The sequence below is a fragment of the Stegastes partitus genome, unplaced genomic scaffold (genome assembly GCF_000690725.1).
Source record: "Stegastes partitus isolate 25-593 unplaced genomic scaffold, Stegastes_partitus-1.0.2 Scaffold667, whole genome shotgun sequence".
NCBI lineage: Eukaryota > Metazoa > Chordata > Actinopteri > Pomacentridae > Stegastes > Stegastes partitus.
The window spans coordinates 263,458-287,149 of record NW_007578398.1 but is presented as its reverse complement, the minus strand read 5'-3'; the positions used below and the strand labels follow the sequence as shown (position 1 = coordinate 287,149).

Here is a 23,692-nt window from a genome sequence, read left to right as displayed (position 1 = left end):
CAGAATATAAAGGGATTTCTTTTAACTTTTTAACTTTTCTCGCTTAAACATAAACACATTTCCAGCTGTGTAAATCACACACTGTATATAATAATATTGTATATATTGTCAAAGTAGACACTGCGTTATTTTGGAGTATTTGTATTTTCACTTTAGGAGGCAAATATTGTACCTTATTAAGTTATGTAAATAATTTCACAGGTGGTTTATACTTATTTTAAGATTTTACCTACAAAAAATATGACCTGTTATTTAACATAATATATCATTTGCACTCCAGCTCCCATGTTAATGCACCACTACTAAAGATATCCAGTATTATAATGATGCTTCTATCAGGGATCATCCTGCATAAAGTGCACTTTGCATGTTTTTTTCTGTTTTGTTGTGATACCTCTGTACTTTCACTTCAGTAAAACGTGTAATGCAGGACTTGTACTTATAGTTGAGTAACTTCTATTCAGTTAAACTCCAAACATCCAAAAATGCAGCGAACATGTCCACCCAAGTAGACCATGACCAGGATATGAATAACACCAACACAACCAGCTGTGATCTTAGAAATTAGTTTGCTTTAATCCAACTATACTAATATTCCTCACAAATCCTAACATAACACCTGGTTTATATAATTATGATTATTTCTCCGAGGTGGGGTGTTATTTATGGTCGAAGAAACAGCCGTTTCCATAGCTATCGTGTCCAACTTTACTGAAACAGCCGCACAAAGAAACCGGAAGGGGAGGATCTACTGAGCGGAAGTGGCTGTTTCCACCAATAGCAGCGGGTTTCGCGGGTTTAGCGGGGGATTCGGTCGGGCTGTTGTTCGCGGGAAAGAAGAAGAAGAGGAGCATCAGCAGGAGCCACCAGGGACCAAAGATCTGACAAACTCCTCGTATTTATCCACAGATATTTCAGAGCTGCTGCGGTGTCGGGATGCTGTTCCGCTCGATCGTGGACCGAGGAGTGGGCCGGCGGAGGCAGAACGGTGAGACCCAGGAGTGGTGGGCTTACCGGGGTTTGCCCTGCGGGGTATTGTGCGGCCCTCCGGTGGGTTTTTAGCTCTGCTACTATGGAGGGGAATGCAGCCTAACCTTTCTATTTTCTGTCTGGACCAGTAAGTCCTTCACAGTTAGTGTTGGATCGTTGGTTTTGATCCACTTCTGTCGCCATAACCGTAGAATTTAACGCTCCACATGAGCGCGTGATGTTCCTGTAACGCCATGTTGTCCTGCTGGGTTTCACCACCATTTCATTTTCCTACATTTGAGGGTGATTATCAAATATTGGTGACATGACTGTGACCTAATGCCAGAAAGAAGTGAGAAATCTACTAATAAAACTCTAATCCATTAATCAAAAGTTGAAGTATTCGCTTATTGCCAGTAAAACCCACCAGTGGTCACATTTCTTCATCTAGATCACCATATTAAGGCTGCAGCCAACGATTGTTTCCATTGCATGAGTTGTTTGGTCCATGAAAGGCTGAAAAATGTCTTAAGATATTCAGTTTATTGTCACAAAGGAGCAAAGAACCCAGAAATTGTTCAAATTCAGGAAGCTGGAATCAGAGAATTTAGGCTTCGAAAGAAAAAAAGCGAAATTATCAAAATAGTCAGGATTTAATGTAATGGTTGACAACTTATCAAGTTTTTTTTGTTTTGGATTGATTGTGATATACTTCAGTAGAGTTGTGCACAATAACCTTTGTGTCAAATAAACTCCACAGCAGCTGAATTTAGTTTTTTTCCATTGCTGATTATTCATTTTTTTCTCAGTTATTATTTTGTTGTTTTAGTGCATAAAATGTCAGAAAATGGTAAAAAAAAAAAATGTCAGTGAGTTTTGTCCACAACCTAAAGATAATCAGTCTGCTGCTATAGAGGAGGAAGGAACCCAGAAAATATTCAAATTTGTGAATCCGAAAATTTCGACTTTAAAAAAAAAAACAAACAAAGCAAAAATGGATTAATCGATTATCAACATGGTTGGGAATTCATTTATTAGTTGACAGCTTATAAATTTATCAATTCTTCTTTGCAACTCTACTGTGTTATTGTAAAATCTTGACAATATTGATTTTAACACAATAAATGCAATCGAAATGAAGAAACCTGTGTTTGGTGCAGTAACCTGTGTGTCAAATAAACCACATTGGTAAGTAGTTTTAGTTTTGTGTGCTTGGTATATAAAGCAAATGCACACAATTGTTACTGTTGTTTTGTGTGTATGATAATCTGGACAGCAGCTTTGGTGAAACGACAACATGTATTTGTCACGTTACCACAGAATAGTTCCACTGGAAGTCTTTACTGGTTTGTTAAACAATAAGAAGTCCAGCATTGAGATGGTAGATTAAATGGTCCAAATTTACCTCAAAACACACTGGAGTGAAATCACAAACCATATCTCAGACTAGTTTGATGATAACGTCTAAATGTGCCGCCTTTCTCTGACCCTGCGTCCATCTTGCAGCCCTCCCTGCAGACCCCTGGTCCAGGTATCCTCTGAGCTCTCTGCTGGACGGCTACCAGTGCATCCGACATGATGAGCACATCTCCTATGGGAACCTGGGGGACTCCGTGCCCCCATTTGGATTAACGTTCTCCTCTGGTAATCCACTTGTGTGTGTCATTACAGCTGCAGAGAGCAGGGCCATGTTGTCATGTACCTGACTGACTCTGTTCCCTCGTCTCTTTACAGCAGGAGATCTACAGCATGTCCTGGCAGCAGCTAATGAAGAAGGCATCGTTAGGATCTATAACACAGAGAGCCGGGACAACCCCCTCCTTAAAGGTAGTTTGTTTTTGGAGATTTCTTTGTTCTCAGCTTCATCATTACAAAATATCAGCTGCTGACTGCGTGTGAACTTTGCAGAGTGGCTCGCTCATGAGAACGCAGTCTTTGACATCGCCTGGGTACCAGGGGAGCCTCAGTTAGTAAGTGCATATAACACTCTGAGTAAAATCATTCTTTCTCTACAGATGAAGCCTTTTCTTATTGTGTTCTGTTGATGTGTGTCGTCTTCAGGTGACTGCTGCAGGTGACCAGACGGCCAGGCTGTGGGATGTGAAGTCTGGGGAGCTGTTGGGCAGCTTTAAGGGTCACCTCTGCAGCCTCAAGTCTGTCGCATTTGCACCACAGGAGAAAGGTAAACTTTAAACCGGCCACCGACTCTGTTGCTTGGTTATGTTGTTTCGTCCTTTTTAAAGTCACTAGAACACATTGCACTGATGTTGGAGTTTTGGTGTTATGAAGGTACAAAAACATACTGATGTTAAAAATCAATGAAAACAAATTTTTAGCTTCAACTTTTTTTCGCCGGTGTTTGCGCGACACAAGAAACCTGGTTGTGAATATTTAAAATATCTTGTACTTTATTGATGCTTTGTCTTCTTTTAAACAGCTGTTTTCTCCACTGGGGCCAGAGACGGGAATATTATGGTCTGGGACACCAGGTGCAGCAAAAAAGGTATCAGTTGTACATTTTAATCACAAAAGCTACATTTTTGTAATTTATTTTTATGTTCTATGTTTTATTATAATCTATTTATTTTTTTAACTATTATAATATATATATTAACAGTATTAATTTAAATGTTTTACATAATTTTTGGCTTGTAAGTTAAAGATATATATATTTTATTTTCCTGGCGATGATCTGTTCAACTATAATCTATTTTTAAAGTCCTATATTTTATCAGTTCTCAGTGAAGCACTCTGAGCTGCGTTAAGTTTGATCGATTGATTTGAGGGTTCATGTGTTTCTGTCTTCGTCTCAGATGGTTTCTACAGACAGGTGAAACAGATCAGCGGCGCTCACAACAAAGCAGAGACGAACCCTCCCTCAAAGACAAAGAAGAGGCGGAGCGGCATGCGTGGCATGGCTCCCAGCGTGGTGAGTTTCCTCAACAGCTGTCTCATGAAACAAAGAGTGAAGCAGTGCAGATAAAAGACTGATCTTTGGGTATTTCATGTTTTTTTTTTTTGCAGGACACCCAACAGAGTGTCACAGTGGTTTTATTTCGGGATGATCAAACTCTCATCTCTTCAGGGGCTGTTGATGGGTAAAAAAAACACTATTTGTTGTCATTAAAATTCACCATAAGAGCCTCTCCCAGACTTGCATGCTCATTCTTATTTTTCTTATTTCAATTCCTCTCATCAGAGTAATCAAGATGTGGGATCTGAGGAAGACGTACACGGCACACCATCAGGATCCTGTACCCCTGCAGGCCTACCCGTACCCCGGGTCCTGCACACGAACACGACTCGGTGAGTCCTGAGCTCCGGTGGCCATCGTGTTTGAAAGTATGCAAAAGACCACAAGTGAGCTGATGGTGGTTTTGCATGTGTTGCAGGTTATTCCGGACTTGTTCTGGACTCGTCACGATCCAACGTCATGTGTAACTGCACCGATGACAGCATCTACATGTTCAACGTGTGCGGAGTGAAAACCTCTCCGGGTAAACAGGCGCTTTGTTCTGGCTGCACATGTTGTGAATCTGATTCAGCATTTCCCAGTTGATCACTGATGCATCACTAGATGGGGCTAATGTCCTCTGCCTTCACTGTCAGAGGGATGAGCGTAAGAAGCAACAGGGCTCTGCTAAAACAAATGAAAAGTACTGTGGTGAGGCTTTGTGTGCTTGTGTGAGATTAACGTGATATCTTTGAGTCAGACCCTGAATACGCTGACGTTGGTCCTGAATGGCAGCGAATCAGGTGGTGAACAGTGACACCGTGAGAGACAGGCAGCCATTTTAAAACACGTCATGACACATTACAGTTCAAAAAGGAACAACGGTGTCACTGGAGGCTTGACTGAATCACTAAATGCACACGAGCTAAAGCAAAATGAAGCTTCTGTGTAATTATTTTAATTTATTCTCATTTTGACTTGATTGTGTCGCCCTGTTCCTTTTTTCCTTATTTGAGTGTGTCTTGACCTTTTTTTGCTTTATTTAGTAATCCTTTGGTATATTTTCCTCCACAGTGGCAGTTTTCAGCGGCCACCAGAACTCCTCGTTTTATGTCAAGTCCACTATCAGCCCAGACGACCAGTTCTTAGCCAGCGGCTCCAGTAACAACCACGCATACATTTGGAAGGTACGTTTTCTATTTTATTTTGCCTTTATGTACTGGTAATGGTTTTCTTTCTATTTGCTAGTTTTAAACAAATAGTGTTTTCTTTTTTTCACATTTTAGATCTCTGAGCCACAACATCCTCCCATGATGCTTCAAGGCCACAGTGAGGAAGTCACATCCGTTGCATGGTGTCCGACAGACTTCACTAAGGTAAGGCCGCACATCTTAATGACTTTCTAATTCTGAAATATCTGCACACTTTCACCAGCTGGATATGCATGTTTGTCTTAATGCAAAACCTACATTCTGTCTCCTCTGATCTCCTGAACACAGAGAGTACCAACGTCTGCCCTCTGTTTATGTCTGTCAAGCAGAAAACCTCCTTTACATGTCAGCCTGCTCTAAACTAACGTGTTGCTAGATGAGATTATGTGCTGTAAATATTTGTTAACATTGTTGTTTGTATGCATGAGCACAGTTAGACAAAAGGTCACATGTGATTTACCTCTTTGACGAAGTTAGCCTTGCAGATGCTAAATTCATTTTTAGTCTAAGCTTACAGTAAAGTTGCGTCATGTTATATTGGATATGGAGGTTTTTTTTTTTTCTTTCTTTAAATTTCCCTGCTGTGAAGCTGAGCAGTTTTAATGAGCCTCTGTATAAACCCCACTGCTCTGCTGGCAGATTGCTTCCTGTTCTGATGACCACACTATACGGATCTGGCGGCTTCACCGGGAAATTGATGGAGCACAATCATCAGTAGGAGAGGCTAATCTAGTCGGATGGGCACATCCGATGTCTCCCTCAAGTAAGTACTTCACCAAACATAGATTCTTGAAAATGATCACCTTTAAGCTACACTGTAAAACATCACCGCTTTCAAGTAGTTTTTAACTGAAAACGGTCAGTTTGTCACTGAAAAAAGGTATCTATTTACATGTTGACTGCAAAAAAACCCAACAACAATAAAAAAAAAACAGGCAAAAACTGTAAATTATGTCAAAAATCTACATCCTTTACAAACAGTAGTTCTTTTACAGCGTTTGATTATAAAGTGAAGCTATTTTTATTGTATTTAAGTCAGAAAGTATATCATTATTCTCGAGGTATTTGCCATTATTTGAGAGAAAAATGGGCTGCAAGGTGGTTCGGTGGATATCACCGTCGCCTCGCAGCTAGAAGGTTGCCGGTTGCCGGTGAGGACACCCGGGATCTTTCTGCGTGGAGTCTCCATGTTCTCCCCGTGCAGCGTGGGTTCTCTCCGGGTTCTCCGGCTTCCTCCCACAGTCCAGAAACATGCTGAGGTTAATTGGTGATTCTAAATTGTCCGTAGGTGTGAATGTGAGTGTGCTTGGTTGTCTGTCTCTAAGTGTAGCCCTGTGATAGACTGGTTACCTGTCCAGGTGAACCTGCCTTCACCCTGAGTCAGCTGGGAAGAATTAGTATTTTTAATAAATTATTTAGCAAAAGTAGGCTATTTAATTGCTTCTAAAATTTGAATATAATTGTTTTACAGATATTTGCCGTATTTTAAGTGTTTCTTTCTTTATGTTTTTTTGCATTTTTGAAATTGTTTTGGTTTTCCACATTTTTTGGCATATTTTCTCCAGCACCCTTCCTGACAGATTTTCACTTTTTTTTAAATTTACAGATTTATTTTTATTTTTTACAGTGTACCATGAACCGATATAAGCAGAGATATTCTACCTTCATTATTAAAAACTGACATTTCTGGTGTCATTCACCCTGAGTTGCTGCCTAAGAATGTGAAATATTTGAGCACATGTCTTCCTAAATCACTGCTGCTCGGCAGAATATGTCAAACTATGAACAGCGTCACATCTGACTAATGTTGACTCGTCCTGTTCAGGGCCTTCAGTCAGAGCTGAGACGACCCCTGCCAAGACCCAGAGGACACAGAGTCTTGGTGGCTTATCCTCACCCCGGCTTGCTGCCTGTGCTCCCAGCGGAGCGGCCCTGCCTTTTCCTTCCAGTACCACATCGCCCATCCCCTCTCAGGACGCGAAGGTGGCCGCTGTTCGCCAGAGAACACCGCTGTCTATCAAACAGTGGCTATCCCCGGGCCGTGCATCCCCCGGCCAGGTCAGCCCTCCGCTCTGCCGGGTGCTGAGCCCGTGTCCCCAGAGCCCAGCGAGCAGCACCTCTCCCACAGAACGACGGGCCAAACGGAGGCTGGAAACTGGCGGCAGTTCTTCTGCAGGCTGTGAGAGCGTCGAACAGTGTGACTGTGTTACTGAACTGTACCCTGCAGCCAAGAGAAACCGCGTCCTGCCTGGTATCTGCTGCCCTGCTCAGGAGAGCTCGGTGCAAACAGACTGTCACACAGAGGACAGCAAACAGGCTTCCTGGAGACAGACTGGCAAAGAGAACTGTTCTCCCAGAGGAGCGAACTGGTTGTCAGAGATGAGCCAAAAGATGAAGAAAAGTCATGGAAGCCCCAGTACTTCCAGAAGTCCCAGCACCTCTAAGAAGCAAGAAGGCAAGACACCAGCTTCACCTGTAAGTCCACAGCTAGCAGGTTTGGAAGAGACCTCTAGCTTTGTATTTACTGTACAGGCATAGGAGTGGGATTGAATAAGCTCATTTTCCAGAATGTTAAAGTCTTTCTTTAAGGCTTGAGGAGTCGCTGCTGCCTCTCCTTATCAGTGCTAATGTTTCCATGCATGCATGTTTTTTAACAGCTGTTGAGGAAGAAGATGATTGCTGACCTTTTTTCATTTTTGTTTTTCAGACCATCCGCTCGCCGCAGACCATGAAAAAAATCTCCATGTATTTCACAAGAAGGCCTCTGGAGTGACCCACTTGAGCCGATCAGATGCTTTAAGATGATATATTTTTATTTAGGATATTTTTAAGTGACAATACGCCTCTAAGAACTGATTACGTCCAAATTACAGGAGCACATGAACCCGGGTTGCATCGAAACTGACGTAGCAGCCATGCTAAATATTTGATGCTGCGGCTTTGACACGCAGTGACCCGGTTTTTTGAGCAGGTTTTTTGTTAAATAATTGGTTCATAGGTTTTGCAGTCACTTCCTGCACAAGTTTCTTGCACTGTGCACAATTTCTATTCAGGAAATGAAGTTGCATGTTGCATAGTAAATCTTTCATTTTACTTGAATCGCACAACTTCACAAAACATTTAATACGATCGCCAACATTTATTAAGCTGGTCATTAGATTGACTTGGTATCGATCCTCAAGTGCAGAGAAAAATATTTGCCCACGAGTGTGGAGACTCTGCTAAATAACAAACAAACAATGATTTGGTTCACACGTTTAGGCCCTTTTATGGCCATTTAGCAATACTACAGTGTGAGCCGGTCACAGTCCATCACATCATTTATATCGTTATCAGTTTGTGGCTTTTACCATGTATGGGTTTGATTTTTGTTCAACCAGTATTGCACATACAATTTCCCTTTTTTTTTTTCTTGTGAAAATGCTTAAATTGTTTATGTGTACAAAACAACCAATGGATGGTTTATTTGTATTTAATTGACTCAAATTGCTGTAGTCAAACTTTATTAAATTTAAAATGGTTTTGAGCGTGTGTTACTAGCTTCATCTCATCAGTGTGTTTGTTTGATAAATGTAGTGGGGAGTGAAACACAGGTGGCAGCAATGCATCCATAAAACACTGAACCCTCCTCAGGTTTTATTTGAAGGAAAGTAGATACCTTATTGATCGTTTGTAGAAAATGGCTTTGATTCAGCAGCTACCACTACAGTCAAGAACCGACGAGTAATGGCGAACAAAAAAACATGTCTTGCACAAAACAATTCACCCAGCAAGGTAGTAAAAAAGGCTGCAAAGATGTGGGAAAATCTGTAATGCAGAAACATACAGTGTGCAGTAAAAATACTTGCAAATGTGAAGGTGAAAGGTGGTTAAGACTTAAGTTGAAGCTGTAGTTCTGTAATTGTTGCCCCAGATTTCAGTCATATACACGAATGTTTGCTATCCCTGGTTTGAATTATTTCTGATTTTACTGAACTGGATGGATGACAGCAGCTTTTCCCCAGAGATACACTGGAGAAGCAGAAGTTGTCAGTGAAAACTAATTATATTTGAAGAGACAAGCATGTAGGAGGTGTAACGCAGGTTGTCACAGCAGCAGTAAAACATGTTTAGAAGCTGAGGATTTTCAGCGCAGATCATAAATACTAGCTACAGCTGCCTGCCAGCCCTCATTCAGCTCAGGATGCGACTGTACAACGTCACCTATTTGTTTTCACATGTCACATGGTCGGGCCCCGCCTTCTGCGCCACCCGATTGGCTGAAAAAGTTTCCATTTTAAATATCCGCGCCCGTGATTGGCTGCTCGCGAACGTCCATCAGTGACGCACACCTGTCAGCGCTCCGCAGTCCAGCGCACAGACAGACAGCGACGGAACGGCTGCGCTGGGAGTGTTTATGGCTGCCTGCTCCGCTCGACAGCCACCAGTTTGCGTTGTATTCAAGAATACCTCGGTGTTTTTAGAGGCCGTGAAAACCGTCGCGCTATTCTCCGGAGAGGAAAAGCGGCTGAGAACGGAGTCCCCGTTTGCGTCGACACGGCTAACTTTTAAGCGCTCAGTGAGCCCGTTGAAGCGAAAATGAAGTTCATCGCTCGCGGAGAGTTGTTCTTCTGAAACATAGTCAGCGGAAGAAGTCCGACTGGGATTAAAACCGCAACTTGAAGACGCGGACTTGGTGTTTTGACGAAGGACGACGCGAATTTCATGGGGCGACTATCTTTCGGAACTTTTCTTCACCTCTCGACAGCGGTGCAGATTGTTGTCGGAGCTCACATCAACGTCAGCTAATTTTAGCAGCTAGCTAGGTGCGTTAGCTGTCAGGCTCGCCGCGCTGCGCCGCGACTTTACGGGTAATTCAGGCAACTTTTTTTTTTTTTTTTTATAATGACCATGTCCTTCATACCTCCTGCAACAGGTAGACGTTTTGCAAACACGACGAAGCAGCAAAAACAGTCAGACATTTAGGAACTTAATTCGTCTTATGGTGTTAACTCTCGGTTTTAAGTGCGGGCGCTGAGTGTTAGTTTGGCTTTTTGGTTTTGAACATAAAAAATAAAAATAAAAAACAGATTAAAAAAAAAAAAAAAAAGCAAGCTAATGATGCAGCCTTTGGACACAATCTAACCCCGAAACCGACCGACCATGTTGGATGATACAGAATAAGACCCGGACAGGAGACGAGCTCCAGTAGTTTTGCTCCGTAATTCGGCGCTGATGTGAAGCGGTAGGACCACAGGAGGAAACCTTTCATTTGACCCAGGGATACGATCGCTCGTCTGAAGACTTCGTGCATCAAAATGTCGGCCATCTCTGCATCCGAGAAAGTGGACGGGTTTACGAGGAAGTCCATGAGGAAGGCGCAGAAACAGAGGAAATCCCAAGGCTCGTCTCAGTACCGCACTCAGAGCGCTCCGGTCGAGCTCTCCCCGCTGCCGCAGCTCAAAGGTACGGTAAGAGGATGAAGGGGTCTGCCGCTTAAAATAGTCCGTCATAACCAGCGTGCTGTTTGCACGGCTGGATCTGCAGCAAATGCACGTCACATGCAGCCCATTACCAGAATTGCAGGCAACACAATTGGAGTGACAGCGTCTTGTGCAAATATGTTGTGCGGTGCTGTTCTGTGCACAGGTCCACTGAACCTGCTGGGTCCAGAGGGTTTCTTTTTAGTGGATTCATCTCCAAACTTTCCCTTCAGTTATTTGCTTTTTCCTCTGTGCAAGCAGCTTGTAAGACTTGACCACAGGGCATCTGACATGATTACAGGACTGTCTGCCAAAGTGCATTACATCAGTTTTATGTTCTTAGAGAGTTTCGTGAACAGTTCTCTTCACGTTCCTTCCGGTGTCTTACAAAGGCCCATCACAGCCTCACTTGAGCGCTTACAGCTGATTTATTTGACGTGCAGGGACACAAATACAGAGGGATTTATGCTTAGACATCATGATGTTGGTAAGGGCACATTCAGAGCCTCAGTATCTCCACCATCTCCAGAGCTCCACAAAGAGGTGGCTACAGGTTGGGGATACCCAGATACAGCGACCTGTGACAGAATCACAATGAGCTGTGTTGTTGTTTTGTCTGTCTCCTGTGTGCTGATGCTGGTGGAGACTGTTGATAGTGACGACAAGCTTTAGAAAGTTGAAGAACAACTCTGTAATCATCTTTTGTCTGCAACTCGACAACTTTAGATATTGTGAGGATTTAAAGAAATTTCCATTGCAAACATGCAGACTTCAGAATTGTGTGTTTTTTTTGCCAGAGGCAGAATTGCTGAAACTCTGAATGAAGAAGCATAAAGCAGGCTTCACTCATTCCCATTCACTAACCAGCTAGTACTGATCCAAACCAAGCCAGATGCTGACACTCACTGCACTCATCTGTATGCAATAACACTACACAAGAGTGAAAGGCACAGAGAAAGTGAGAGCCACCTGTTGCATGTTCGGTTGTTAGTTTTTGACTTGTTAGTCGTTTTCAGTCCCAAAGTGATGTGTGGAGCCTTCTCATGTCAGTGGAAACTAGCAAGCAAATCCTCGGGCCTGTGTAGTGGAGAACGCAGGACTGCAGAGATGCATTGGGTGAAATGTGACACTGTGTGGGTTCATGTGGGTGGCCGGTATCAAACCTAGCAGAGTCTGTTGTCAGTTGATGCACAACTGTGTGTTTTAGGAAGGGACAGGCATGCGGGGTGGAGGGTTTGGAATGTGACCTGCTTGTCAACTGTAGCACTAGTTAGTAGTTGTTTGTGAAACTGTGGTTTTTGTAATGTTTTCTAAACCTCAAATGTGTATAAACAGGAGATGCATGGTGATACTGGCCTGTCATCATTACTGATCAGTAAAGCAGATATTGGCATCAACCTACGATGAGCACTGACATGCAGATGACGCCTGTCGCGCTAAAAGTTTACAGTTGTGTTTGCAAATCTTACATAAACTTAGATGTTTTACATGTAAAGCTTCTTATCTTGCCGAGTGAATGTGTACATTTGAGCAGCGTTCTGCTTTAGGTCTGTGCCTGCCTTTGGGCCATCAAGACAAGATTTGGCATTATAATATATTAATTCCTTTTCCAGCAGAGACTTGATGTTCTGTGCAATTAAGTGATAATCAGTATCAGCAATCGTCCCGAAAGAGCTGGAAAATGTCACCAGATCAGTTATTGGCAAAATTCCAACATCATGCATTTGATATTTATTCAAATTCAAAAGTCTGTATATACTCATGAACCTTGCCTTGTTTTCTGCAAGTTTGCTTGTCGTGTAGAGTTGTACATGTCACACTTGGATTATGAACTCCAGGTTGTTTCAGCACGCCGTGAGTCCATGTGTCAACTCAAATGCTGTTTTTCCTTGACACATGATCGGTGGTCACTGTAGGACACACGGTTGGGTAGTTAGCAGCAGTTAAAGGACGACCAGGCTAATGGATTTAGAACAAAATTGGACTCACATGGACCAACTGTTGCTGTTTAGGATGTCATACACAAGAACAATCATATCTTTTTCTTCCAGAATGCTGTTGTATTGTGACAGAAGTAAGCATGCACCCAGCTAGATGTCTGTCAGTCTTCCTTTAGCCTGCGGTCAAATCTAATCCTGCTGAGCCTGTGTGCAGTTTCACTGTGTACTCCAAAGTGGTTCCACAAATTACTTTGCTATAGCGGAGCATGCATCTTGCGTCGTTTACGTTAAGCCGGCATTACACAGAGGTGTGAAAATGATCGACGGTGTGTTTGAGATATAACAAAGCTAAGTTTATAGCACGAATACAGGCAGTGGAACGATGCATCATATGTTTACTGCATCATGTTAAATGGAGAGAATAACGTTATGTTATAAAAAATCCTGAATGTCATTGTGCCCCACAATAAAAACACAATTAGAACAACGTGATTAAATCGGATGACTGGACTTTAATTTGCACATTTCTCACACGTATAACTAAGACAAGTCTCAACAACTTGGCAAATGCGTTGATGTTACAAGGAATAGCAGAGCTGAAGTAAGAAAGACTTGCCTGATCAGGTAGTCGGAACATGATGCAACTTCTCAAACGCTGAAGACTAAATGTGTAAAAAATAAATTATCAACAATGACTGCTTTCAAATTACTGGAAAGGATTGTCAAGAATGTATTGCTTGTTATTGTGTTGGGAACCTTGTATGATGCATAGAGAGCTGAGATATTTAGAAGTGCCGCAGCTATGTGGCATTTGAAACACTTGGCATGGTTTTCCCAAACTAGAGCGTTGCACCACAACAACGGCCAAAACTGACTTGAAACAGCATGGCAGCTACTGTCTTGACAAGGATCAACGTGACAGGCAAATTATCCCACTTTCTTTCACTGGAAGCTTGATTTGTGCTTCGTCTTGGTGGCTCGAACTGCCGGTACAGACACATTTAAAGCAGTATTTTACTTAATATTATTATTATTATAGAACAGTGTTTGATGTTTCTCAACACAGATTAATGCAGAGGATTTCTCTTTTCTCCTGTCGCAGTGGAACAGAGTCATAAATAACCACAAGGCCTTAAAGATTGGTTATCTTGCTCATTGTAAACTTTATCTAGAGTAATGCACGGGTGACACAGCACAAAATGCTCACTCACATGCAGCTTGTAAAAGTAGCCTGCTACAGTCACGATGTTCTTATATGTTCTTCTGTAGTTTATACTAGAATAAGAACAAACACTATTCTGCCACAACATTAAAACCACCCACCTGGTATTATGTAAATCCCCCTCATGCAGCACTTTAAATTGTCGACGACGCATGGACGCAGGACCTTGGGTGTTGTCCTGTGGTGTCTAGTGCCAGGATGTTGGCAGCAGATTCTTTAGGTCTTCTCGGTTGCAGGGTGGTGCCTCCGTAGATCAGGCATGTTGTGGCGCATCCCACAGATGCTCGATACCAGTGGGATCATACAGGGTGTGCTTGGTCTGCAGTAATTAGGTGGGTGGTATGTGTCAAAGTAACATCCACATGAATGCCAGGACCAGAGGTTTCCCAGCAGAGCACTGGGTTGGAACGAGATAATCGGTGTCGTTTACCATCGGTGGTTTTAATGTTGTGGCTCATGGGTGTAATATGCTGAGCTAAATTTAATATCTAACGTTGTGATGGAAGTGCAAAGAAAGTCGATATGTGCTGCGGTTCCAAGTGTTGACTTTGTGCTTGAGATTAATTTGCGAACTAAAATCGGGACTTATGTTCAGCGGTTAGGAAATTGTACATCAGCTTCTCTCAAAAATGTATGTTGTGGTAGCACAGTTGACAAAACAGTCTTGACGTGTGGTTTGGTTGCTCACCTGTTGACTGGCGTCTCAGTGTGTCACAGGGTCGTTTTCTGAACTCAAACGTTCACTTATTCTGAGCATTTGAAGAAAAGCTCATTCATAGTTAAGTCAGTGTAATTGACACCAGTTTAAAATGAGAAATCATAAATAAATGTCTACTTCTGCCTTGTTTTTTCCCATTTTGAGGAGGTTCACAGAACTGTCCACAAACGCTCGACTCCATTCATTGACTGTCCTTCTGTTGACTAGTAGCACACAGTCGAATGAGTCACGACATTAGTCTGGTCTCACAAGCAAGCGACGTTCACAGGCCGTGGTGTCCATATTTACTGTATATTTAGGTGCTAATTTGTTGAAATGATTTGAATTATTTGTGTCTATATGTTTGTGCAAAACCCTCTAACTGTGCAAGAGCACGACCGTCTCAGGTGTACTGGAGATAAATGACTGGTATTGTGTTAGAAACTGGCAGAGCTGTTTCTGTTAGTTTACACAGTTGCTCAAGTGCCACAAGTGACGAGGGGGAAATGTTAAAATGCCACAATAGTCCTTTTAACATAATGTGATCACTCGAACATGATTTTCCAAATTTGAAAACATGCCTAACTCACCCGCTTTAACTTAGTTACAACATGTAATTCATCTGCACCGTTCCCGGCTCCGAGAATAGCTAGACTAAGAATGGAAATATCTGCAGCCAGCTTTTTCAGGTGCTAAAAGATAGTAGCCAGCAAAATGCTTCTTCCCTCCTGCAGTGGAGAGGCTGAAGTGCTTACAGCTCCTGTTGTGTGATAGACACTGAAAAGATGAGTCATTCAGAGACCAACATTGTTGCCATGGCAGCCAGAAGCCTTGAGAGCAAGCCAGGGAAATGTTTTACTTTCCAAATACAGACGGGCTTCATTTAGGTTGATATTTCTGTCACTGGAGTGAAATTTTCAGCTGAGCCACAATTCCTAACTGAACCGAGCTCACGTTTGGGTGGTGTGCTGGTTTATCGTCAGAAGCCTGAATGCGGCACAACAACGGTGTCGGTCAAGGAGTGCATTGATTTTAATTTCCAGGACTTGTTCCCACACAGAAAATCTGTTGTGCGTCGTACCTTTTTTTCTGTTTACTCTTGAATCTATTGCTTGACAACTGCCTCATTCACTGTAATAACGCTGTCAGGTTCAAGATGGACACAGCATGTGATGGGTCGACTAGGAAACAGAAGAGGGGGTTTGTTCCAACGCACAGTTTGGCGCTACGATTTTTAGCAGGCCAATTAAATAGCATGTAGACGTTGCATGTAAGGTTACAAACTTAGCAGAAGTCACATTAAAGCTCTAAAATCAGTTGATCCAGCTGTGCTGCCGTCATTAGGTCTATTGACAGTGTGCTATTTCTGTCATTCTTTTCTGTTTGTCTGTATCGTCATCATCATGGATCACGCATAAATTTAAGCTATTATTGATGTGTGATTCATGCACGGGGGTGATTATCCACTGATTCGCTTAAAAGATACTGGCATACATGCTGCTCTTGCCATCATCATCATCATCATGCTGACGTAGTATCACAAACTTTTAACTTTAACTCAAAGATGAGGGGGAAAAAAACGTTTTTTGATAAGTACTGCTGGAAAACAAAACGGACAAACACATCTGACCCTCCGTGGTACCAGGAGCGAGGAGTCACTGCTACGTTTTCTCACTCTTATTATTAATCTTTTTAATAAAAGGTATAAAATCAGTGCTTTTGAAGAGCTAAAAAAAAAAAGCGTGCTTCTGTTTCTGCTCTGTTTGCATGCTTCACTGTGCTCTATGAGTGTTTAAAGTCTGCAAACTCTGGGCCACACCGGGAGCAGAACATGGAATTCAGGATGTTCGTATTTTTTGCAATATTTCATCCTCTTGAAGTTAATTTTGAAAAGAGTAGGACTGCTGATTCTGTATTTGAGTTATCAGAAATTTGGGATTGTAGCGGCACAGCATGGTCTAAATGATCTTTTCTTTTAAAAAAAAGAAAAAATGAACGGCGAGTTTGTTTCACTGTCACTGAAGGTCCAAGTGAGAGTACTTGCAGACCGGACACAGGTACATGACATCCCGTGCAGAACTGTTCCCATCCTACATTGTTATGATAACGAGAGTCTTGTGTTAGCTCTCCGCTCCAATCAATCACCCTCATTCTCTCTCCCTCCTGGTGGTGATGTACACTGATGATCAAGCAGAGATGAGGAGTGGGCTACAGAGGTCCAGCAAGTTCAACAAGAAACACCGGCGGAGTCAATTTATCCGACTTCACACGGCTTCCTCCGGGGCCGCAGACACTTTTGTACATTATTCACAGCTGCAACAGGACTCCCCAACACATGTAAACACACTTTGATGTGTGAAATTAGTGCACTTCCCTTTTCAGCCACCTCCTCAGCCACCAAATTTGTGTTTTATTGGTTCCCTTTAAACATCTAAAAAGCTGCTGGACACTTAACTCACTCTTACTTAAAGCTCTTACCTGCATTTAAGAAAGGTAATCAAATTAGCTGCACCTGCATTGTTGTGTTTCCACCTCCCGACACTGATGCCAGCATGTGATCAGTCTTCCATCATCCAGCTACATTTAGAGCAGTGGTGGTTAGTTTTATTGGCCACTGATGACCAGACGCACCAAAATCTTGTGTCTTTTACGTGTTATTGTGATTTACTATAGTCTTCCCTGACCGAGCTGCATCTGTGGCCTACAATAGTTTTCATTTTTATTTTGGTCTTGCTCATATTCGGTTGCCTCGGCTCTACTTAGTCGCAGTGCTAAATACCTGTTGATGTTAACCCGTGCACAAAAAATAGCTGATTAAATGATTAGTCCGTGGACAGAAAGTATATTGTTTAAAATGCAAATGTTTAGGTAGAAACACCCAGCTCCTCATGGTTCGCTGTCAAATGTGAGAATCTGCTGCTTTCCTCTGTTTATATTATAGTGAATTAAATATCTTTGGATTTTTGGACTTCTGATTCTGAGATTAGTCATTTGAAGACATGTTGAAATTTGGGAGATCATGATAAACATTTTTGCATTCTTCTCAATATTTTATAAAATATAATCTAGTCATCAATTAAAAATTAACATAATTGTGTGTGGCACATTAAGTAGCTTGGTTTTAGACAGTTTTGAGTACAGCATCCTGTAGAAATGATTCATCAATGTCTGGTAATGAAAAACATGTTCCCTCTATTGGCCTATTGATTGACAAGTGTGTCCCACACAGGCTGTTTCCATCGTGTCTGCCAGCAGCGAGCAAATCGATAAATAATTTTCTAGGAAACAAAAGAACAAATCTTTGTGTTGCTCTGTGTGTGTGTGTTCTTATGCCTGCTGCTGTTGGTGTCATAATTGTGGCCTTTACCACAGTAGAAAGTGCTTCCACCTTTTTGTCAGAAGCTGCTGCATCAACTTTGCTTCGTCAAGGCGATCTGCTGGTTGAAGATGTGAGCTGTGTGATCATGTGCTCCCATAATGACTGCTTGAACTGGCGCTTGGTGCAAAAATACTGTAGTTGTTGTCATTTAGATGCACTGGGACACAATTAAGGCACCTTAGACATTGGTCATTTCTTAACTTGTAGATTAAAACCTATTCGTATACATAAGGATAAACTATGACATGAAAGGTAAACAAAGGAAGGTCTGCTTTGGCTATTTTATAAGTAGTGTTAAGTTTCATTATCATTGCTGAGTTTTCACTGCTTTGGTCGATGCTTCAACAGCAGAAGCACCGTTCCTAGCTATGCTTTATACTCTTTGAAGCAAATGCAATGCATAATGTTGGCTGTTGTAATAAATCTACTCCAAGTGTTTCCCACAAGTTGAAATCTTAACTGTGGTGCTTGGTGGTGTAGCGTGTCTGATGCAGAGACGGATGTAGTTTAAGAGGGAGAGTTTAACCCAGGTGTATATCGTCTGATGCTTGCTGGCTCTACAGATTTCCCTGTAACGCTTCACATTTGGTAGATGCTAAAGTTTGCCTGTGGTTTTGTTAACACCTCATCACACGCATCAGTAGACGCTGCAATTGATCAGTTTTCTATAAATACCACACGTGCATCAGTAGACGCTGCTTTTAATCAGCCCAGGATTGAAATAATCGCCGTAGGCACACAACGGTCAATTATAGCTGTAAACACTCGACATGAAGTCTTGTAGCACAAAAGAACTCCTTATGAACAGCTATCATCAACCTCTCTGAGCTAAAGGGCTGCATAAAAAAAAGGGCTTGGCTCATTGAGAAAGTTTATTTATGCTGTCTCTACTAGAAACATCACCCTCTCCAGCACCTGTTATCCATTCACCTTGTGGCTGTTCTCCATTTCCTTAAATACAGACGGTAACTGCTGCGCTGGCAGCTTGAAAAGAGGAATAGTGTGAACGTGCCCTCATGGGACCATTTGGGATTGAGGAGCCAATGACGTGAAAGCGGACCGCGACGTGTTGAAATCTACTAGCCGAGGCAGTGGTAGGAATGTGCTCGGCATCCGGCCTGCTAGTTTCGTTCAGCCGTTCTCCGTGCAAAGCCCTGACCTCTTTCAGCCAGATCATCTGACATTTATCTTTCTCGGCAACCATAACACATGCTCGGGTTTCAGGGTAACCCGCAGAGGTAGTGAAGGGGTAGTAAAGCAGCACTCGTAGATTGGATTACCGCTCATAGTACAACGGTGTAAAGACTGAAATAGAACCAAACCTGTCATCTGCCGACATAGAAGAGTTCTGGCTTCGCACGTTGGATGCTGTCTTTGGTGTTGGATGTACATGTAATGAGAACCTGCTACTCGGTGAACCTAATAAGTGGACGCTTTGTTTTCGCTGGCTCGGCCTTGAAGTCAACACCTTATAAAACATGGATTCCCAATAACTAAAATCAGCTAAGAGTTTTTGAGTCCTGAGTCTTGCCAGCTAGTTTTCACTCCGTCTAGTTAAACAGGATTTAGAAACACCCCTGAATGATGGCTGATTTAAGTACTGAAGTTGGGTAAACAAGCTCATTAGCTTCAGCTGTTACTTGTTAGCGTTCTGCTGGTGGCTTATTGGCCGACAACAACATTGGGTTTCCTGTCCTGATTGCCTGCCTGTCTAATGTTCCATACTGCGTGCTTTGATTACACTTCAGCAATTGACCATTCATGCAAGTGGTGAGCTCAGGGTTGGATGCATAATTATAAGTGAGATTGGTTGTGGCTTGATTCCTAAAACAGAAAAAACCTGCTCGCCACGTTACTCCCCAACCGTCCACCCTGATATTGGAGGGATTAATAGTTTTTTAACATGATTTTCTCATGTTGTTTCCTCAACAGCCGCTGTAATCAGAGATAATCATTGCTATATCTGTACTCTCACATCTGAGCTGCAACTTTCAGACTCGTAGCCGCAGATGCTTGAGGTCACGGTTGAGAAACTTTAGCAGAACTCGGCGCTTTCGCTGCTTTCCATCCTACATGCTAAATAATGGCTGGCTATCTTGCCTGTGGTGACAGCTACAAGCGTTTAAGTTTGTCAGCTGCGTATGTAATTGATTGGTTAAAGCTGATTCATGTTTCCAGTAAAGATGTTCAAGGTAGTGTAGAGTTTATTTTAATAGGCAGTGTTTAGATTACCTACGTCTGTCTTATGTCAGCTCTGAGGACTTGGCAGCTACTCGGTTTTGTCATCTGTTGCTGCTTTTGCCGAAATTGTACTTTGAGTTGAAGTTTTCCAAAATTCTGCTGATCAGATTATTTTTATTTTTGGAGTAAAAAAAACATTGAAAATAGTAGTTGATTGACAGAAAATTAATTTGAACACTTTAAATATTATTTTAGTTTACTTTAAAGCAGAAATGGTCAGAAATTTGCTGGCTCCATCTCCTCAAATGGGAACATCTGCAGCTTTTTTTTGGTTTTGTATAATGGTGATTAAATCTCTTGGAGTTCTGGACTGTTAATTCAACAACACAAAATATTTTAACCTCGAGCTCTGGGTATTTTTTTAAAGCATTTTAAAGACAAGTCAATTGATTGATTAATTCAGAAAATAATCAACAGATTAACTGCAGCATGAATGAGAACTACTGTTACTACTTGCAACCCACAGTAAAATGCAGATCAACATGTCACTGTGCAAAATCACGTCTTCACTTACGTTTTCATTTCTAAGTCTTCACACTTTCATGCACGTGGCTAAATAATGTTTTAGGATGCACTGAAAGCACACGTTTTGACCATATGCACTCGTACGCGAACACTTCCTAAAAGAAAAAGCAAAGTAATCGTTTGTTATTGGGAACGACGGGTTAGAAAAAGTACCGGTGTCAGGCTTGAAATCACTGCAGAACAGCTGTGCTTCTACTTTTTTTATTGCATTGTTTAAAAATCTCACTGGGCCTTATTTCACTGATCCACTGTTGCTCTCTAAGTGAAGAAATAATACTCAATAAAAGTTAAGTTGTGGGACAGATAGAGCACCTGTTTAAAACAAACGACTCCTCTATAAACCTGTTGAGATTGTACGATGCCTTTCACCTTACAGTACAATGCCAGTGTGTTTCTGTGTATTTATTTATAGCTCTTTTCTCAGTGGGATTCCTCGTGTCGATTCTTTGCGTTCAGTACAGCTCTGTGGTTTCACGCTGCAGCTCATATTAAACTGCGTGCATTCAGTTTTACATTTTCTTCACCTCTCGGATGTTTCCGGTATGCAATAAAGCTGTTGTTGAAATTCTTTAAACCACCTTTTTGTTGCCGTTGTAACAGCGTTATTATAACCTGCAGTCTAAACAAATGTGGAGACTAGTCCCTAAATCACTCTGTACATGTGGTTTCAACCCATCCAACCAGTTCAGCAGCTGCTGTTTGACCTGCAAGGCATTATTCCTGTCATCCATTAACGACCACATTTAGCCTGCAGTAGACAGTTGTCTCTCTTTTTTTTTTTTTTCTCCATAGTTCTGTGCATGTTGAGGCACTTCTCAGGAATATATTTTTTGGGGTTGTGATACAAGGAAGCCTGAGCTCTTTTTTCCCTATGTCTTTTTCTTTGCTGTATTTTCACTGTGAAGACTGAATGTCTGTGTAATAGGCAGAAACGCAGTCCTAACCAGTGAAGTCAGTACTGGGCTCATTACAGGAGCACCTGCAGATGTGCAGACTCAAGGGTTTTTTACTGTCACCTCCTACTGTGAATTGTTAGCTGACTCTCTGGAAGGTACAGCCAAATGTGAGACTATTAGTAGTAGTTTGTCCTGTTTTTCACGAGAAATGTGAAAAAAAAAATGTTTTGGCCTACACATTTTTACATCTCCTGGGTTTCCATGCTTCAGTATGCAGGGTGCCAAAACTCTCTGTTTTTATTTTAAAAAGTCGTCTCAAATGCCACTGTTGCAGGATTGGATTTAAAAAGGTGGCTTTAGATCAGTTCAGTTTTTTGACAATTTTATCCAGACGGTCCCACACAAGTCTTAATTCTGACCCGTTTATTCTTTCTGGATGGACTTTGTTTTAGCAGCTGTTGAGCTATAGATCATTTGAGACTGAACGCAAAGGTTGAAAAAAAAAAAAAAACAGTGTGAACTTTTCTTGTGTAGCAGCTATTTTCAAGTTTTGCAAGAATGCAGGCAAATCTCAGGTCCCATGAGATAACTGCAGGACTAATCTGCCACTGTTCAGAGGTCACCTGACCTGCATACTTTCCCTCGGTTTGTTTTGGTCTCTTTCTGCTTGGCTGTATTTCTGTGAACTGTTGATGGGCACCGAAAGGCCAGGTACTGGTGTAAAGTTGTCCCGATGAGGCCGGCTTTGGGTTTCCGAGGTATGGTATAAATATGTTTGTTGTATATTTAGCTGCGAGGAGGTCAAGAACCCCAGTGTTTCTACCATCATGGGGATTATTTTTCCCTGGTCACACTGAAAATGTGTTCCCATGTTTTTGCCAAAGCATTTAAACCAGAACTCAACCTTAATAAACCAATATCCTGATGTTAATGCAGAGATTTGATGTCTTCTCTTACGGTTTCCAACAGGGTTATATTTAAAGTAGTAGCATCTGTATAACCACAGTTTGGATTTTAAAGGAGATACCAAGTGCTGCTGCTGAACAGTGGTAATAAAAATGCAAATAGAGGTCAGACTCTTGACTCCAGCTGCACCGTATCAAACTGTCATAGGTCTGAAAAATATCTCTGCAGCATGTTGTTAATAACCAATATTTTATTGCTGCGAATGAATCCTTCAACTTTACAGTTCATGCAGATTGTAACACTGCAGGACATTGTGTTTAGAAAAAATGCCAGCAGTCAGACACGGCATTGTCCGAACGCTCCCTTGAAATACTACAAGTCTGTTTTCCTGTTGGACTGTCGCCCTTTGCTGCAGTAGAAAGCAGCAGAACGCTGTTCATCAAGGACACAACGCATCAGTCACTGGGGCAATGAAACACGGGATGCTAAAATGGAAACTGATTGTGTAACCGCAATAACCTCACATAAAGTGCCGCTTTATGCTCATAATGCTATGTGTTAGGACAAGTGGCCGCGGCGTTAAACGCTACAGCACAAATAGAATAATGATTACATTTAAATAAAAATAAATAAATAATCATGGCCGTACAGTCAGCGTCTAGATTTGTTTCACAGCCTTCTTTGTCTTTCTGATATCACAGAGGTTACCTACGTGGGACTGCGTTTGGCTGATGAATCGGAAAAGCCTCGGTTCCAGAATTTTTCTGTCTCACGTTGATTGATCCTTGGGAAATTAAAGCAGCTTTTTATATTCCTAAATCCTTGCCTGTGTGCTTCATGGACTGATTTAATAGAAACTGTCCTTTCTGAAAATTCACGTGTTACAGAAATGCCTCCAGTTAGGTTTCTTTTCTGCCCGTGTGCCTCAGACACCTTAGTACGATGTTAGAATTCTTTATCTGTTGACATTTTTAGAAATGTTTTAATCTGTGCTGTTTGGTGATTTGTAATTACGGCTGCACCGGGGAAAAAAATAGTATGTGATTTTTGTCGTTTCTTTTCGGCGATATATATTGTGATATGTGAGCAGTTTGTTAAATAATAGCATAGGTATAACTACTACCTACAGCCATATTCCTGTACTTTACCAACTGTAGCCAAAGCACTGCAGCCTGATTCTCGCTGTATTCTCTGTTGTTTTAGCGTTTCTCATCGAGGCCCCAAGCAGCCAACACTTTTCTCAGTGTGTTCTTACTTGTATAATTTGGGAAAAATACCATTTAGAAGCAGC

At 41.8% G+C, this 23,692-nt stretch overlaps 2 protein-coding genes across 3 annotated transcripts in view; both read left to right on the top strand.

Moving 5' to 3' along the window:
* The first annotated feature begins 841 nt into the window (after window positions 1-841).
* On the top strand, window positions 842-8,664 carry dtl (denticleless E3 ubiquitin protein ligase homolog (Drosophila)). The gene is made up of 15 exons (XM_008290342.1): window positions 842-988; window positions 2,476-2,613; window positions 2,704-2,796; window positions 2,878-2,939; window positions 3,031-3,151; window positions 3,407-3,472; window positions 3,783-3,898; window positions 3,994-4,067; window positions 4,169-4,275; window positions 4,362-4,466; window positions 4,997-5,109; window positions 5,209-5,298; window positions 5,773-5,896; window positions 6,959-7,608; window positions 7,841-8,664. Exons 1-15 carry the CDS (start codon window positions 937-939, stop codon window positions 7,904-7,906), a joined length of 1,977 nt encoding a protein of 658 aa, XP_008288564.1. The 5' UTR covers window positions 842-936; the 3' UTR covers window positions 7,907-8,664.
* Window positions 8,665-9,502: 838 nt separating this feature from the next.
* The window catches only part of LOC103363529 (serine/threonine-protein phosphatase 2A 56 kDa regulatory subunit alpha isoform), a 50,029-nt gene continuing 35,839 nt past the window's right edge, over window positions 9,503-23,692 (top strand). The window contains exon 1 of one of the 2 annotated variants that reach the window (XM_008290339.1): window positions 9,503-10,578. In XM_008290339.1, the coding sequence (XP_008288561.1) occupies window positions 10,431-10,578 (148 nt within the window). In that variant the 5' untranslated portion in view covers window positions 9,503-10,430. The remainder of the gene's footprint in view (window positions 10,579-23,692) is intronic. The other variant, XM_008290338.1, reaches the window with a different exon arrangement.